Source organism: Eubalaena glacialis, chromosome 3 (genome assembly GCF_028564815.1).
Source record: "Eubalaena glacialis isolate mEubGla1 chromosome 3, mEubGla1.1.hap2.+ XY, whole genome shotgun sequence".
NCBI classification, from domain to species: Eukaryota; Metazoa; Chordata; class Mammalia; order Artiodactyla; family Balaenidae; genus Eubalaena; species Eubalaena glacialis.
The window spans coordinates 147,216,507-147,235,550 of NC_083718.1; the positions used below are offsets into that span (position 1 = coordinate 147,216,507).

The window sequence follows — 19,044 nt, forward strand, 5'->3', positions numbered from 1 at the left end:
TGGAAACCTAGAGACTACAACATTTCAAGGTGGTAGTGATGAATAATGTTAAAAGCTGTCCATAGGTTGGATAAGATAAACATTTTGAAAAGTTGGCAGGCAAAACCATCTCTACCAAATTAGAAAGTATTGATCCTTTGACCAGTTAAAATGAAGTTTCCCTAAGAACCATGGGGGAATGAAAAACAAGGACAAAAGTCATTTCAACAAATTCTAGTTCATGGGAAAGTTTGGCATTTCCTTTCAATCTTGTTTATTCCTTTTAATTTTCTCCCAGCGGGGTTTTTTCAATTGGAATTAATAGAGAAATTGTGCAATATATAACCTTCATTCTTAGTATTTAGTTTTCAAACTTTCTTGCTTACTGTAGAAGCCCATTCTGTAGCAAGGAAACTATTCTTGGCAGTTAGTCCAAGACTGCAGAGAAAAAACAAAACCACTAAAAGGACCAGGTCTCTCTCCCTGTTTAAATCACTAACACTGTTAGAGGCTATGTCAATAAGCTTGTTGTGTAGCAAGAATACATGGGTGCCTTTTTAAAAAAAATTCAGATCCACAATAAAAGAGGAAATGTGGCAGAATGGATAAGCTCAAGGCTGGAAGCCAGAAGCTTTAAACACTAAATTCACCTCTGCCAATTACCTTCTGACCAATACTGAGAACATTCTATAACTCCTTCACAAAACAGCAAATAATTAAATAATTCTAAAACAGAATGATATAAGTAATCAAACCAAAATTATAAGTAATTATAGAAATGGAAGGAAGAAAACACTAGCAGTTATAACATCAAAAATAAGCTTCTAAATCCTCATGACAACTGCAACTGCTTATTGACAAAATCTGATTTGTGTTTATAGGAACAGAACAGGAACTAGAACTCATACCCTAAATGGACAAAGTTTCCCTGGGATCTTTCAGGGTTGGCATTCTAAAAGTGATGAAGTTAGGAAACAAGGAAAATACAGAGATCTCTCCCTTCTCCATTCTCACTTTGGCATATGACATTTTTAGTCTGGTTTCCCAGTTTTCTCCTCTTATAGGACGTGACCACTCAGTAAGGAAGAGCAAAGAGACTTAGCTTAGAAGTCATTCAGTAACTAGAATAAAGTCATTACTAACATGGAGATGAAGTCAGACATGAGCTGTTTCAGTTAACTGAAAATCATTCGGAATGATGAGAGGACTGGAATCAGCTTGCAGGCTGCCCATTCCTGCTTCTGGGCCAATGCACATCTAGTAGCAGGCATTGTAACAGCGAGAACACATTTAATCCTCAAACAGCACCATGGGGTATCCCCATTTTAAAGTTAAGGAAACAAAGAATACGAGAGTGAGTAACTGAACTCATAGGTGATATTTTAATTCCTATGATAATCTTTAAAAACCTGTATATACATATTCTGGATTATCTAGAATACAGGTCCTAGATGACAACCTCATAATCAAGTACTGCCATACAATTTCAGGGGCCTCATTTCCTGTTTACGTTTATGATCAAGTGAACTTCAAATGAAGATCAAATGACACTGAAGCTTACTGTTAGAATGAAGTTTTCATCATAGTGATGTGAGAACGGAGTCATCACAGGTCACCCAATGGCACACCAAACCCAAAAAAAGCCTTCTTTGAACAGTCAGTGACATATTCATGCTGTTGGTAAGATACACTGAGTGGGACCCTCATTTAACATACCAATTTGCAATGGTTCTCTAGCAATAAATGTATCTAGTTACAGAAATACTATAAATACTAGAAATATATAAATGTGTGTTCCAAATCCCAGCAATAACTGGATCAGCCATTCAGTTAAGGATTTCAAGAATGCTACTGTATTGGTTTCCTATTGTTGCCATACTTAGAACCTAGTGCTTAAAACAACACAAATGTATTCTGTATTATCTTACACAGGGGTAAGAAGTCTGATAGGGTAGAAGTCTGACACATGCCTCACTGGGCTAAAATCAAGACATAGCAGGGCTGCATTGCCTTCTGGAGGCTCTAAAAGAAATCCATTTCTTTGTGTTTTCCAACTTTTAGAGACCATCTGCAATCCTTGGCTCATGGCCCCCTTCCTCCATCTTCAAAGCCAGGCACAGCCAGTTGAGTCCTTCTCACATCTCATCACTCTGACCTTGCTTCCATCCTCAAATCTCTCCCTCTGGCTTATGATCCCCTCTTCCACTTCTAAGGACCATTGTATTACACTCGGACCACCCAGATAACCCAGGAAAATCTCCCTATTTTTGTCAGCTGATTAGCAACCTTAAATCCATCTATAACCTTGGACTTCTCCTTTGCCATGTAATATAACATACTCACTGGGCATTAGGACATCTTGGGACTGGGGGCCACTATTCCCTACCACAGCTACTACGCAGCCTTGTTATTAGGTAAACAACATACCTCTAGAGGGTTATCAAGTTGTTCCCCATCAATGCTGACATCTAAAGATTACTCACTAACAAAGTTTAGGCTAAATATAACCTCTGACTATAATGACCTAGCAAATGAAGCCTCAAAGATATTAATACTACTGCTTGTCATTTCAGTTTTCTCAGTACTGGAGTAGAAATTAACAGCATGGCATTTGAAATCAGATATGAACTCAACTACTAGCTCTGCAACTTACTAGCTATTTAACCTTGGACAAGTTGCTGATCCTCTTTAGATATGCAATTTTCTTATCCATAAAATGAGGATAATAATACTCCTTATATGCTTATTGTGAGAATGAAGTGAAATTATGTATGTAAAATGCTCAATACAGTTTCTAGCCATGATCAGGTAGTCAATAAAATTAATATTTATTTTATTAAACTCTATCCAAGCTTTAAGATAAAAGTAAAGACAGTTTTCAGTGTTTAGCAATTACATTTTCACAATAAATATTAAACACAACTTCAAATGATGTAAAGGAACACTGCTGCACACTTAATGTCTAAATTTTCTATGGATCTAGTTGATTTTAAATTATTATTTATCTTTCTATTTAATTACTTAGTTTATTTATTAAACTCTTAATTTACTTATCTTCTAAATTTGTAACTTGTCTTATCCAAAAAGAAAAAAATTCATTTGCCTTCCTAAGGGCTTTACGATCAGTAATTAATGATTGCAGTTTGGCAAATAATATTCAATACTGTGGCAGATAATCTTTAATAGCAACTTTCTACCTTTTCCATAAAAAAAATATCTTGGTATGTTAATTAAAAGTGACTAGAAAATAATTATAAAAGAAATCTAGAAATAGCAAAATACTAAATGACCTTCAACATGAATATTAGCAATGAGCCAATTTACAATTAGACTTTTAATTCTAAACCATAAGTATGAAAAAAAGGATTGATGAGGTTAAATGAATTAACACTTGCTAAATATAAAAAAATTGTATATTTATAAAAGTTTAACTAAAAATAAATAATTATTAAATATAATATTTCAAGACAGTTTCTCTTTTATATTATCAAGTGCAAAAATACTTACAGTTTGATAATATGAGGATGACGAAAGAGTTTTAGATTTTGAATTTCTCGTTTTATTTTTCCAACAACATCTAAACTGCGAATCTTCTGTCTGTTTAAAATTTTAACTGCCACCTTATGGCCTGTTAATTGATGTTCTCCAACTAGAGAAAAGAAAAAGGAAAATAACCTTGCTGTCATAGCAACATAATTATTTATTCATGCTTCCTTCCACTGTAACCCCAAACTTCTTTACTCACATATGCCTCTTTGATGTCATTTATTGCATAGAACAGAAGATATCTCTTTTCATGTCTGTCTCTTCTATTGGAGTATGCACTCCTTGAGGACAGAAACTATATCTTAGTCTCCTCTGTATCCTCAACACCTAGCACAGAGATGTTAATTAAATCTTTGTGGAAAGGATGACTGAATTCCATATTCTTACCTAAAAGTATAATCAAATTTGAAACATCTTTTGGATAGAATAGAATAGAATTTACTATGTTTTGTTAATCTCCTTCTTTCTCCTCTTCTGGTTAATCCAGTCATTGTATTATTGAAGAATAAATAATTGCTATAATAAACTAAAACCCATAACTAGTTTCAAAACTATTTCATCAGAAAATCCACATGTAACCCTTTTTTTTGCCTTTTCTATAAAGCTTTCCCATTTTCTCCCTATTTGATGGAATCTCTACTTCTTTCAAACCCTCACAGTATATTTATAAAGCTCATGTGTCATTCATCATTTTGAGGCTATTATATATATTTGTATTTTTGAAAAATCATATGACATGAGCTATTAGCTCTTACCCTCCTTGAATAAGACAGTCAGTATTCATCTGAATCTCCTAGGCAATATATAAGCACAGTATTTTGTACATACTGGATGCATCACACTTCCTGATTTCAAACTATGTTACAAAGTTATAGTAATCAAAACAGCACAGTACTGGCATAAAACCAGACACAGAGATTAATGGAATAGAATAAAGAGCCCATAAATAAACTCATGCATATAAGGTCAATTAATTTATGACAAAAGAATCAAGAATATACAATGGGGAAAAGATACTCTCTCCAATAAATGGTGTTGGGAAAATTGGATAGCCACATACAGAAGAATGAAAATAGACCCCTATCTCACACGGTACATAAAAATCAACTCAAAATGGATTAAAGACTTAAATTTAAAATGAGAAACCATAAAACTTCTAGAAGGGGGTAAGCTCCTTGACATTAGTCTTAGCAATGATTTTTTGGGACTTGACAACAAAAGCAAAGGCAACAAAAGCAAATATAAACAAGTGGGACTAAATAAACTAAAAAGCTTCTGCACAGCAAAAGAAAACATCAACAAAATGAAAAGGCAACCTACTGAATGGAAGAAAATATTTGCAAATTATATACCTGATAAGGGGTTAATACCCAAAATATATAAATTACTTAACAACTTAATAGCAAAAACCCAAACAATCTGATTTTAAAAATGGACAGAGAAACTGAATAAACCTCTTGCCAAAGAAGGTATACAAATGGCCAAGTACACAAAATCATCAGGTAATCATCACTAACCATCAGGTGGATGCAAATCAAAACCACCACCACAATGAGCTATCACCTCACACCTGTCAGAATGGCTGTCACTAAAACTGAAAAGATAACAAGTGTTGGTGAAGATGTGGAGAAAGGGGAACGCTTGTGCACTGTTGATGGGAATGTACACTGATGTAACCACTATGTAAAACAGTGTGGAGGTTCCTCAAAAAATAAAAAATAGAACTACCATATGATCCAGCAATCCCACTTCTGGATACTTAAAGGAAATAAAAACAGGATATCAAAGAAATATCTACACTCGCATGTTCATTGCAGCATTATTCACAAAAGCAAAGATATGGAAACTACCTCAGTGTCCATGAACATATGAATGAATGAATAAAGATGATGTGGTGTGCATATTCCCTCTTTCTTTCTCTCTCTCTCTCTCTCACGTACACACACACACACACACACAGAGTGCAATATATTATTAAGTCATGAGAAAGAAAGAAATCCTATTTTCAACATGGATGGACCTTGAGGGTATTATGCTAAGTGAAATAAGCCAGATAAAGAAATACTACATGAGATCCAGTTATATGTGGGATATCAAAGAAAAAAAGTCAAACTCATAGAAACAGAGAGTAGAAAAGTGGTTGCTAGGAGCTGGGGGATGAGGGAAATAAGAAGAAGTGGGTAAAAGGGCACAAACTTTCAGTGCTAAGATGAATAAGATATGAGGATCTAATGTAAAACATCACCATGATGAACACTTTAAATATCTTATAATTTTGTCAATTATACCCCAATAAAGCTGAATCTTTAATTAAAGTTTTTTTCAAATCATTGCTTTGTCTATGATATCTGAAGAAATAACACACTCATTTATCTTTATAAAAAAAAATTTCTTTATGAAGAAATTTTTCCTCGTGAAGCAATGGCAAAGAAATGGCATCGATGGAATTGGGGGAGGATCAAGATGGCAAAGGAGTAGGACAGGGAGCTCACCTTCTCCCACAAAAACATTAAAAGCACATCTACAAGTGGAATGATTCATACAGAAGATCTACTGAACACTGGCAGAAGACCTCAGACTTCCGCAAGGGCAAGAAAACCTCCATGTAACCATATAGGACAAAGGAAAAAGATAAAGAAAGGAATTGGGACAGGGCCTGAACCCCAGGAAGGGAGTTGTGAAGGAAGAAAGGTTTAGGCACCTTGGGGAGTACCCTCACCAGTGTGGAGATCAGCCTGGATGGAGGGGGAGCTTTGGAGCCTAGGAAGAGAGTGCAACAACCAGTTTGTGGAAGGCAAAATGGAGAGTAACGAGCACAGAAGGTTGTCACTGCCACCCTGTGCTCCCCAGCCTTAGACGCTTGCCTGTCAGTGTGGGTGGGGGCTGGGTGCTGAAGCTCAGCTTTCAGAGGTCAGACCCAGGAAGAGGACCGGGGTTGGATGTGCAGAGACAGCCTGAAAAGGCTGGACTGTGGCAACTGAGGGGGTACTCAGAAGAAACCAGAGCCCACTGGAGAGGCAAGGTGCCATTATTTGGGGGTGCACGAGGAGAGAGGCGGGAACACCATAAGAGCTTCCTTCCCTGTGAGCTCTCCCAGGCAAGAGGACACCGCCTACAGGAACTCTGGGGGTGGGCACAAGTTGTCACTACCATCCTGGGCTCCAGAGGAGTGCTGTCCCAGGAGTGCATGGGTAGTAGCCGCCCTCAGGAGACTGGTGAGCAGGTGCCAAGCTCTGTCCCGGGAGCGTGGGAATGGCAGCTGCCCCTAGCAGACCCGCAAGCAGGCAACAAGTCCTGCCCCCGCTCTCCCCAGAGTGCGCAAGGGCCACTGCACCTGCATACGCTGTATCAAAGGGATAACAGCCAACACACGCTGAGGAAAGAGACAGCCAGCATCCAAACTAAGAGCAGCTCCTCAATCCCGGAAAAGATGGTGGAGAAGAAGAACTTGAGCTCACTTCCTCTCATGAAAACACCAAAATCACAACTTACTGCTGAACAACCATCGACAAAAGACTGGAACCTACCAAAAAAGATATTTTACATTCAAAGACAAAGAAAGAGCCACAACAAAACTGTAGGAGGGGTGCTTTCATGACATAATCAAATCCCATACCCCTGTGTAGATGACCCACAAACTAGAAAATACCTATATTGAAGAGGTTCTCCCACAAGAGTGAAAATCTTGAGCCCCCGTCAGGCTCCCCAGCCTGAGGGTCTGGCATCAGAAGGAGGAACTCCCAGACCATCTGGCTTTGAAGGCCAGTGGGGCTTGAGTGCAGGAGCTCCACAGGACTGTGGGAAACATAGACTCCACTCCTGGAGGGCTCACACAGGCTTCACATACACAGGGACCCAGCAGAAAGCAGTAACTCAATAGGAGCCAGGGCTGGACCGTGGTTCACTGTGGAGGCAAGGACATTGGTGGCATAGACCCCAGAGAATATTGATCAATGTGAGTTCTCCCAGAGGTCGCCATTTTGGTATCAAGACCTGGCCCTACCCAACAGCCTACAGGCTTCACTGCTAGAATGCTCAGGCCAAATAACCAGCAGGATAGGAACACAGCCCCACCCATCAGCAGACAGGCCGATAACACCATACTGAGCTCACAGCCATCTCTAAACACATCCCTTGACAAGGCCCTACCCACCAGAGGGACAAGACCTAGCTCCACCCACCAGTGGGCAGGAACCAGTCTCTCCCACCAAGAAGCCTGCATAAGCCCAAGGACAAACCTCACCCACCAGGGGACAGACAGCAGAAGCAAGAGGAGCTACAATCCTGCAGCCTGTGGAACAGAAACCACAATCACACAAAGTGAGACAAAATGAGACAGCAGAGAAAAATGTTCCAGACAAAGGAACAAGATAAAAACCCACAAGAACAACTAAATGAAGTGGAAATAGGCAACGTACCTGAAAATGAATTTAGAGTAATGATAGTAAAGATGATCCAAGAGCTCAGAAAAATAATGGAGGCACAGATCGAGAAGATACAAAAGATGTTTAACAAAGAGCTAGAAGGTTTAAAGAACAAAGAAACAGAGATGAAAAATACAATAACTTGAATGAAAAATTCACTAGAAGAAATCAATAGCAGAATAATCGAGGCAGAAGAACGAATAAGTGAGCTGGAAGACAGAAAGGTAGAAATCACTGCCGCAGAACAGAATAAAGAAAAAATAATGAAAAGAAATGAAGACAGTCTAAGAGACCTCTGGGACAACATTAAATGCACTAACATTCACATTATAGGGGTCCCAGAAGGAGAAGAGAGAGAGAAAGGGCCTGAGAAAATATCTGAAGACATTATAGCTGAAAACTACTCTAACATGAGAAAGGAAACAGTCACTCAAGTCCAGGAAGTAAAGAGAGTCCCATACAAGACGCTAAGACACATATTAATCAAACTGACAAAAATTAAAGCCAAAAAAAAATTTAAAAGCAACAAGGTAAAAGCAACAAACAACATACAAGTGAATCCTCATAAAGTTATCAGCTGATTTTTCAGAAGAAACCTGGCAGGCCACAAGGGAATGGGCATGATATATTCAAAGTGAAAGGGAAGAACCTACAACCAAGAATACTCTACCAGCAAGGCTCTCATTCAGATTTGACAGAGAAATTAAATTCTTTACAGACAAGCAAATGCTAAGAGAATTCAATACCACCAAACCAGCATTAAACAAATCCTAGGAACTTCTCCAGGCAGAAAATAAAAGGCCACAGCTAGAAACAAGAAAATTACAAATCACAAAGCTCATCAGTAAAGGCAAACACAAAGCAAAGGTAGGAAATCACCCACACACAAATATGATATCAAAACCAGCAATTGTGAGAAGAGTACAAACACAGGATATTGAAAATGCACTGGAAATTAAGAGACCAGCAACTCAAAACAATCTTGTACATATATAGACTGCTATATCAAAACCTCATGGGAACCACAAACCAAAAATCTACAATAGATACACATACAAAAAAGAAAAAGCAAACCAAACACAGCACAAAAGATAGACATCAAATCATAAGGGAAGAGAACAAAAAAGGAAGGAAAGAAAAAACACCTTCAAAAACAAAGCCAAATCAGTTAACAAAATGGCAATAAAAACATACATATTGATAATTACCTTAAATTTAAATGGATTAAATGCTCAAACCAAAAGACAGACTGGCTGAATGGACACAAAAATAAGACCCAAATATATGCTGTTTATAAGAGACCCACTTCAGATCTAGGGACACATACAGATTGAAAGTGAGGGGATGGAAAAAGATACTCCATGCAAGTGGAAATAAAAAGAAAGCTGGAGTAGCAATACTCGTATTAGACAAAATGGACTTTAAAATAAAGACTGTTACAAGAGACAAGGAAGGACACTACATAATGATCAAGGGATCAATACAAAAAATATAACAATTGTGAATACATATGCACCCCACATTGGAGCACCCCACATTGGAGCACCTCAATATATAAGGCAAATGCTAACAGCCATAAAAGGAGAAATCAACAGTAACACAATAATAATGGGGGACCCCACTTTCATCAATGGACAGATCAACCAAACAGAAAATCAATAGGAAACACAGGCCTTAAATGACACATTAGACCAGATGAACTTAATTGATATTTATAGAACATTCCATTCAAAAGCAACAGAACACACTTTCTTCTCCAGTGCACATGGAACATTCTCCAGGATAGATCACATCTTTGGCCACAAATCAAGCCTTGGCAAATTTAAGAAAATTAAAGTCATATCAAGCATCTTTTCTGACCACAACACTATGAAATTAGAAATCAATTACAGGGGAAAAAAAACTGTAAAAAACAGACACATGGAGGCTAAACAACATGTTACTAAACATGTTGGATTAATACCAATGGATTACTGAAGAAATCAAAGAGGAAATTTAAAAAAATACCTAGAGACAAATGACAACAAAAACACCACAATACAAAACCTATGAGACACAGCAAAAGCAGTTCTAAGAGAGTTGAGAACAATACAATCTTACCTCAGGAAACAAGAAAAATCTCAAATAAACATCCTAACCTTACACCTAAAGCAACTAGAGAAAGAAGAATAAACAAAATCCAAAGTTAGTAGAAGGAAAGAAATCATAAATATCAGAGAATAAATGAAATAGAGACAAAGAAAACAACAGAAAAGATCAATGAAATAAACCTGGTTTTTCAAGAAGATAAACAAAATTGACAAACCTTTAGCCAGACTCATCAAGAAAAAAAGATACAGGGCTCAAATCAATAAAATTAGAAATGAAAAAGGAGAAGTTACAACGGACACCACAGAAATACAAAGGATCATAAGAGACTACTACAAACAACTATAGGCCAGTAAAATGGACAACCTAGAAGAAATGGACAAATTCTTAGAAATACACAACCTTACATAACTGAACCAGGAAGAAATAGAAAATATGAACACACCAATCACAAATACTGATATCGAAACTGTGATTAAAAAACTTCAAACAAACAAAAGTCCAGGACCAGATGACTTCACAGGTGAATTCTATCAAACATTTAGAAAAGAGTTAACACCTATCCTTCTGAAACTCTTCCAAACAATTGCAGAAGAAGGAACACTCCCAAGCTCATTCTATGAGGCCACCATCACCCTGATACCAAAACCAGACAAAGATATCACAAAAAAAGAAAATTACATGCCAATATCACTAATGAACACACATGCAAAAGTCCTCAAAAAACTACTATCAAACCAAATCCAACAATACATTAAAAGGATCATACATGATGATCAAGTGGGATTTATCCCAGGGATGCAAGAATTCTTCAGTATCTGCAAATCAATCACTGTGACACACCACATTAACAAACTGAAGAATAAAAACCATATGATCATCTCAATAGATGCAGAAAAAGCTTTTGATAAAATTCAACACCCATTTATGATAAAAACTCTCCAGAAAGTGGGCACAGAGGGAAATTACCTCAACATAATAAAGGTCATATATGACAAACCCACAGCCAGCATCATTCTCAATGGTGAAAAACTGAAACCATTTCCACTAAGGTCAGGAACAAGACAAGGTTGCTCACTCTCACCACTATTATTTAACATAGTTTTGGAAGTCCTAGCCATGGCAATCAGAGAAGAAAGAGAAATAAAAGGAATACAAATTGGAAAAGAAGAAGTAAAACTGTCACTGTTTGCAGATGACATGATACTATACATAGAAAATCCTAAAAATGCTACCAGAAAACTACTAGAGCTCCTCAAGGAATTCAGTAAAGTTGCAGCATATGATACTAATACACAGAAATCTGTTGCAGTCCTATACATTAAGAACAAAAGATCAGAAAGAAAAATTAAGGAAACAATCCCATATACCATTGCATCAAAAAGAATAAAATATCTAGGAATAAACCTACTTAAGGAGACAAAAGACCTGTACTCTGGAAACTATAAGATGCTGATGAAAGAAACCGAAGATGACACAAACAGATGGAAAGACATACCATGTTCCTGAATTGGAAGAATCAATATTGTCAAAATGACTACACTACCCAAGGCAGATTCAGCACAATCCCTATTAAATTACCAATGGCAATTTTCACAGAACAAGCCCCCAATTTTTAAAAATTTGTACGGAAACACAAAAGGCCCTAAATAGCCAAAGCAATCCTGAGAAAGAAAAAAGGAGATAGAGGAATCAGGTCCCCTGACTTCAGACTATATTACAAAGCTATAGTAATCAAAACAGTATGGTACTGGCACAAAAACAGAAATATAGATCAATGGAACAGGATAGAAAACCCCGAAATAAACCCATGCACCTATGGTCAATTAATCTATGACAAACGAGGCAAGAATACACAGTGGAGAAAAGCCAGTCTCTTCAATAAGTGGTGCTGGGAAAACTGGACAGCTACAAGTAAAAGAATGAAATTAGAACATTCCCTAACACCATACACAAAAATAAAGTCAAAATGGATCAAAGACCTAAGTGTAAGGCCGGACACTATAAAACTCTTAAGAGAAAAACATAGGCAGAACACTCATTGATATAGATTGCAGCAAAATCTTCTTTGAACCATGACATACAGTAATGAAAATAAAAACAAAAATAAGCAAATGGGACCTAATTAAAGTTAAAATCTTCTGCACAGCAAAGGAAACCATAAACAAAATGAAAAGACAACCCACGGAATGGGAGAAAATATTTGCAAATGATGTGATTGACAAGGGATTAATCTCCAAAATACACAAACAGCTCATGCAGCTCAAAAATGAAAAAAAAAAAAAATCAAAAAATGGGTGGAAGATCTAAATAGACATTTCTCCAAAGAAGACATACAGATGGACAAAAAGCACATGAAAAGATGCTCAACATCACTAATTATCAGAGAAATGCAAATCACAACTACAATGAGGTATCACCTCACACCGGTCAGAATGGCCATCATCAAAAAGCCTACAAACAATAAATGCTGGTGAGGGTGTGGAGAAAAGGGAACCCTCTTACACTGTTGGCAGAAATGTAAATTGGTACAACCACTGTGGAGAACAGTATGGAGGTTCCTTAAAAAACAAAAATAGAACTACCATATGATCCAGCAATTCCCACTCCTAGGCATATATCTGGAGAAAACATAATTCAAAAAGATATGTGCACCCCAGTGTTCATTGCATCACTATTTACAATAGCCAAGACATGGAAGCAAACTAAATTTCCATCGACAGAGGAATGGATAAAGATGTGGTACATGTATACAACGGAATGTTACTCAGCCACAAAGAACAAAATAATGCCATTTGCAGCAACATGGATGGACCCAGAGATTATCATACAAAGTGAAGTAAGTCAGACAGAGAAAGACAAATTTCATATGATTTCACTCATCTGTGGAATCTAATTTTTTTAAAAAAATGACACAAATGAACTTATGTACAAAACAGAAAAAGACTTACAGATATCAGAAACAAACTTATGGTTTACAAAGGGGAAACGTCGGGGGAAGGGATAAATCAGGAGCTTGCGATTAACATACACATACACACACTACTATATATGGCTAACCAACAAGGACCTACTATATAGCACAGGGAACTCTACTCAATATTGTGATAACCTATACGAGAAAGGAATCTGAAAAAGAATGAACATATGTATATGTATAACTGAATCACTGTACTGTACACCTGAAACTAACACAACATTGTAAATCAATTATACTCCAATAAAATTAAAAAAAAAAAGAAATGGCATCATCCTTTGAAACACTTAAGCACACTGATAAGCTAATTGGTTATCTGAGGTCAAAAGATACAAATGCATTAAGAACACCCCCTCTTTTTGCTGAAATATACTAGCCTCTATTTTCTAATAACTTATTAAGTGAATTAGTACTTAGCTATAATTAATTAAATCCAGATAGTTGTCTCATAATCACATCCTACCTGAAAGCCAAATGAACATTCCTAAAAATCTTGTAATATAAACAGATTTAACACCAAGAATTTCTTTTTGTGTATTACAGCTATAACCTTTTTACGGAAGTAACAGGGAAAAAAAGGCTTGGATTCATTAATGTTTAACTAACATTCATTTATTCAATCTAAAAACATTTACTGAGCACCATTTACATGCCAGGACTGTGTTGATCAAAGACACATGTAAAGAGAGATTTAATAGGTCTCCAAGTTTTAGCAGGGAGAAGAAACATGAGCAATAAAGGAGCTAAAATCGATTCTGTATGGTAGCAAATCTGTCTGAAAACTGTTAGGGATACCTTATTTGTGAAGGGAGAACATAGATGAGAAACAAAACATTTTTAAAAACCAAGGATGGACAAATTTGCCATAATTTATCATGTATATAAGTAAATATGCAGATCAATACTTCTTTTGACAGGAGCAATAAAGAACACTCATCCATGGAACAACTATTTAATGAATGCCTACTATGGTGTATTCCATACCAAGTGCAGTTAATAGGCACTTGGGATGTAGGCAGTGAACAAATTAGTTCTGTCACACTGCTAGGTGTCCCCCAATATCTATTCCAGCCTTCCTTCCCAGACATGTGATTCCCAAATTACACCTGAGCACATGTCTACCCAGAGTAGAGACTGCATCCTAATATCTCTTGTAACTAGGTATGGCCATGTGACCTATGTTCTGGCCAATGACATGCGAGCAGAAATGTCTCTAGCAGCAGCTTCTTCATCTCTTCCTCCATCCTGAAGCCTGGAACTACTTGCTCAGACTGTTACAAGAGAGTAAAATACTATCTTGTTTAAGCTATTCTTATTTTGAAAATTCTTGTCATTCACAGCTGAATCTCAATAATACCCTATTCAGAATACTTTAAAATGCAAAATGTTTGAACTTATTTCAAATTTCCCATTTTGCTAAACTACCATCCATTAACTAATGGAAATAAACTATAATTTATAGCCCACACAATTTCTTGGATTAAAGGATTCTACAAAATTATCACTCATTAGCGGTCCATTTTGTTTTTCCCAAACTCTATTCAAATTACACAGAATACTCTCTAAAGCGATTGAAAAATCTATACTTACCCAATCTATCCTTTTAGAATTTTACATTTGATAAGGTGAAGAGTTGTTATACAGAAGAAAGAATAAAACTGTTTTATATTGTTCTAGGAGCAAAACTGGGAATAATCAATACAAATTCTTTCAACAGAGTCCTCTGCTCTACGAAGACCCTCTCACCTCCTTTTTCACCACTCAAGCCTATACTGAAAATTAAAACATTAAAATTTTTTAATGTTACTACTGTACCCTGAGTATCCTTTTTTTCACAGGATGTGTAACGCTAACATTTATCGATTTTTCAGTTCATCTCTCAATACTAGATGGGAGGGGGCTGGAGGTCAGGTCCCCTGTAGTCTTTTTCTATTGCCAGGGTTGGCAATAAGCGGTAAGCCAAGAAAATGAGGCACAGAGAAGTTAAGAATTTGCCCACAGTCGTTCAGCTATGAAGTAGCAGGGCTGGAATTAAAACCCAGCAGCACGCACCATCCAATATTCAAATAGAGGAAGCTCAGCCATTTGTCAAGATCACCATAAGATAAATTCCTGCATTAACTAACAGGTTGGACTAGATCAAGCCTAATTCCCCTTCCAATTCTAAGATTTTTGTAATTATATCCCCAAGGATCATTCCACACTACATCTTTTAAGGGTATAAATCTTTTAAGCCACTCTAGCCTCTTGATTTTAGTTGTCATTTTCTGGATGCTTTCCAGCTTTTCTTGATACACAAGATGCAGGACTTCTTATGGCTGTATTATGGAGTTGTAAATACATGATTGTTTTGCACAAAGACTATAATTTTTCTAATGTCCAGTATCATTCCCAATGAAGTCTAGCGTTTTTTACCACAAGCACGGACCCTATAATTTTTTTTATGAAAAATAACTTGGAACACTTCTCTTCCTATATATTATTCCATATTAATTCATTTAAAATACTTCATTCAATTTTAATATCATAATTTAGAACAGTAATATATCTAATAAAGCAAAGAAACAATTAAATCTAATTAAGATTTATTAAAATATTTTATTAAAATCTAATTTAATAGAAATCCTTTATTAAAATCTAATAAAAGATCAAAAAATAAACTATTGTGTATTTTAGGTCTAAATTATTATCTATTTATCTTTGAGGCTCAAAGAACTGTCAAAATGTCATTCTTCTGTAAAGGCTACAAACTGTATAATATGTATAATAATTTGAATTATTATATTATTGTTATACAGTATGTATAAATAATGGTATAGTCTTAATGTAATACTATACAGCAATGAGAATGAATGAATTACAACTACATGCAATGACATGGGTAAATCTCACAAACATAATCTCAAGTTAAATAAATGAGAGAAATAAGATTATATTCCTATGAAGTTCAAAAATAGATGAAACTATTTATAATCCATGGATAGTGGTGACCTTTGGTGGGGGTGGAAGATGGAAACGTTAACTAAAATGGGACAAAGGTGGGGGGCTTGTGTGATACTGGTCATTTTTTGTGCCTTTAAGTAGTGGTTATATGTCTATGTTCAGTCTGTGAAAATTCATTGAGGATTTATGTAAGAAATCACTTAGAATGTATGTACCGCTTTACATACATGGTACAATTCAATTTAAAACATTAAGAAAGAATGTTTGGATGACACTATATCCATACCTAGGCCATTACAAGCCAAGGGACACCATGTGTCAGCAAGCAGCGCCTTGTGTGGCACCAGCCACCCTTACTCATTTGTATCAAGAGCCTTCATTCTGGGACTCCGGAGTGTCATCTGATGCACACATGTTCTGACCCCTACCTTCAGCAGACTCCTGCCAAAATAACACAAGCCTCCTTTCTTCTTTGCCCATGGTGAAACAAAACAGTCTCATTGCTTTTCTCCAAATTTCCTTTCCTTGAAAGTCCCTTAAAATTCTCTAAAGGACAGTTATGAACAGGAAGCAAAAGACTTCCTGTTTTGATATACCACTGATTAAAAAAGTACTATGGGCACCTTATATACAAATCTTATTTATTCCCCAGAACCCTAAAAGTAAACATTACCCCTAGTTTACAGATGAAGAAACCAGAACTAGAGAACAATGAGGAGCAAGGTTTATCTGCCTCCAACACACAAGCTCAAAACTCACATTACTTTGCCTCCCAATAACCAGGCTCTCTTGATTATAACACGTCAAGAGTGCTTACTTGCATGTTTATCCTTTTATGTCCAGCATTTCAGCTGAGAAATTAGGACACAGTAAAGGGACGGAGTGAGAAAAATCAAGGAAGAAGACTTCTATGTTCGGCTCAAATGCAGGCTGGGGTAGGGCTGTGGCCTTTACTATGGTTCAGATATATGAAAGATGTTCTTTAAAAACTGCCTAATTTCAAGAAAATAAAATGCAGACTGAAATAATCCCATAATACAATATGCAACATGCACTAGATTTTTACTGAGAGAACAAACTCACATATCATTGAAGACCTTCTTCTCTTAGTTGTTTTTACTCCCTGTTGGCCTCAACATTCATTTGTTCATTCATTCAATCAACAAATATCTTCTGAGGGTCTAATGTGTACTAGCCATTGCTCCAAATGCTGAAAATGCAGGTATAAATGGAACTTGTATTCTGGAGGAGAATATAAACAATAAATGAACATATAATAATGGTGATAGAATGATAAAAAAATGAAAATTAAGCAGAGTACTGGGAATAACAAGAATGACTGGGGTGAAGGTGGGAAAACTAATTTAAACAGATCAGGAAGGGCCTGAGGATGTGATTTTTTTAGCAAAGACTTGTTCTAAAGCTACCTTCTTTGAGAACTGATTACATGATATGCTGTATTCTGCTTTATTTTTAAAACCTGTGTTTATACTGGCTTGGACTACAATTTTAAAGTACTTCTTTAAAACTTAAGTCAATCAAGAATTCCATAGGAGAATCAACTTACTTTTTACAGAATCATTTAAGATGAATCATTTACATAGAGTCAGGGAAAAAGTTTTCTGGTATAGATTATTTAAAACTGCTGGAGAAAGTATTAGCATTCAGGTCAGAGATAACAGATTTGAAAAAATGTTCATAGATGTTTCTCACTCCAGATGAACAACAGAATCTTCCGGAAACACTCCCAAAGCTTCTTAAATCATCCCCTCTTGTCTTTCCAACTCTGGTCCTTATGTGTCTATTCTCTTTCTGTGTTTCTCTTATTCTACATGCTTTGTCTCCCTCTTGTTCACTCTCCTTCCTTTTCCTGTCTTCAAACATCTCCCCTTCTATGCCCATCAACTGCCCCTAGCTGAATAATTTTTGTTTTTGAATATATTTACTGAATATCATTTTATGTTCCATAGAATTTCTCCTGAAAGTAGAATTGTGGAATAATTTAGAGGTCTCTCCAAGTGTTCATTTTAGTGGTTACCCTAGACATTACAACATTCATCTTGGACATTAACAGAATCTAATATAATGTTTTCACCATTTCCTAGACAATGCACAGACTTTAGAACACTTTAACTCTATGCTTCCTCTCCTACTTTTTCTGTTGTTGTATTTTAGTCCTACATGTATTCAAAATCTCGCAAGATGTTATTACTTTACATAGTGAATATCTATTTAGTTACCCACATATTTACCCTTTCCAACGGTCTTCCATCTGGGAAAGCATCACCTATTTTTCTGCCTGAAGAATTCCCTTTGGTGCGCCCTTTACTGTAGGTCTGCTGGAGACATATTCTCTCAGTTTATGCTTACCTGAAAATGTATTGTGCCTTTATTTTTGAAGAATATTTTTGTTGGGTACAAAATTATAGGTTGGCAGTTTGTTTCTTTCACCTCTCTGAAGATATCGTTCCACCGCTTCCTTGCTTTCATTGTTTTTGTTGAGAAAGTCTGCTTATTTTTGTTCCTTGGAAAACAATATGCCTTTTTTTTATCCTTTGGCTACTTTAAGATTTTCTCTAAACATTTTCCCCCATCTCTGCATAGACAGATGAAGTCCACTCCAGTATAGGAGAGTCTCAAGCAAAAACAAAACCAAACAAAAACAAAAAAACAGTTTTGAGCAGTTTTCCAATGATGTGCGCCTAGGAATGGTTTTCTTATATTTATTCTGCTTAGGGTTCATTATCTTCTGAATCTGTGGCTTGATGTGTTTATCAATTTTGGAAAACTTTCTCCCATTATCTCTTCAGATATTGCTTCTGCCCCACTCCCTCTCCCTTCCTTTTCTGGAACTGTGAAAGTGCCTACTCTGCATGATCATCAATGGTCTTGGGTTCAAAATGACATTCATACTCACAGGACACAACAGGTAGTAATCTTAAGACTTAGCTTTTTGGAAGGACTTAGGACTGGAAACAGTGTATCAGCATGGCAAAATCAAACACATCTTTATCAGGAGTCCTTAAAATATCAGTGGCTGCTTCCCAGACCCTTAATCAATCACACAGGGAGACTAGGTTGTAGATG

General features: G+C 36.4%; 1 protein-coding gene across 4 annotated transcripts in view; it reads right to left on the reverse strand.

Moving 5' to 3' along the window:
* Nucleotides 1-19,044, reverse strand: part of PRKAA2 (protein kinase AMP-activated catalytic subunit alpha 2) — a 57,985-nt gene that overhangs the window by 22,280 nt on the left and 16,661 nt on the right. For 2 of the 4 annotated variants that reach the window (XM_061186531.1, XM_061186535.1), the window contains exon 2: nt 3,487-3,628. In XM_061186531.1, the coding sequence (XP_061042514.1) occupies nt 3,487-3,628 (142 nt within the window). Of the gene's footprint in view, nt 1-3,486; nt 3,629-17,040; nt 17,123-19,044 lie in introns of those variants that run through there. The other 2 variants (XM_061186532.1, XM_061186533.1) reach the window with 2 other exon arrangements.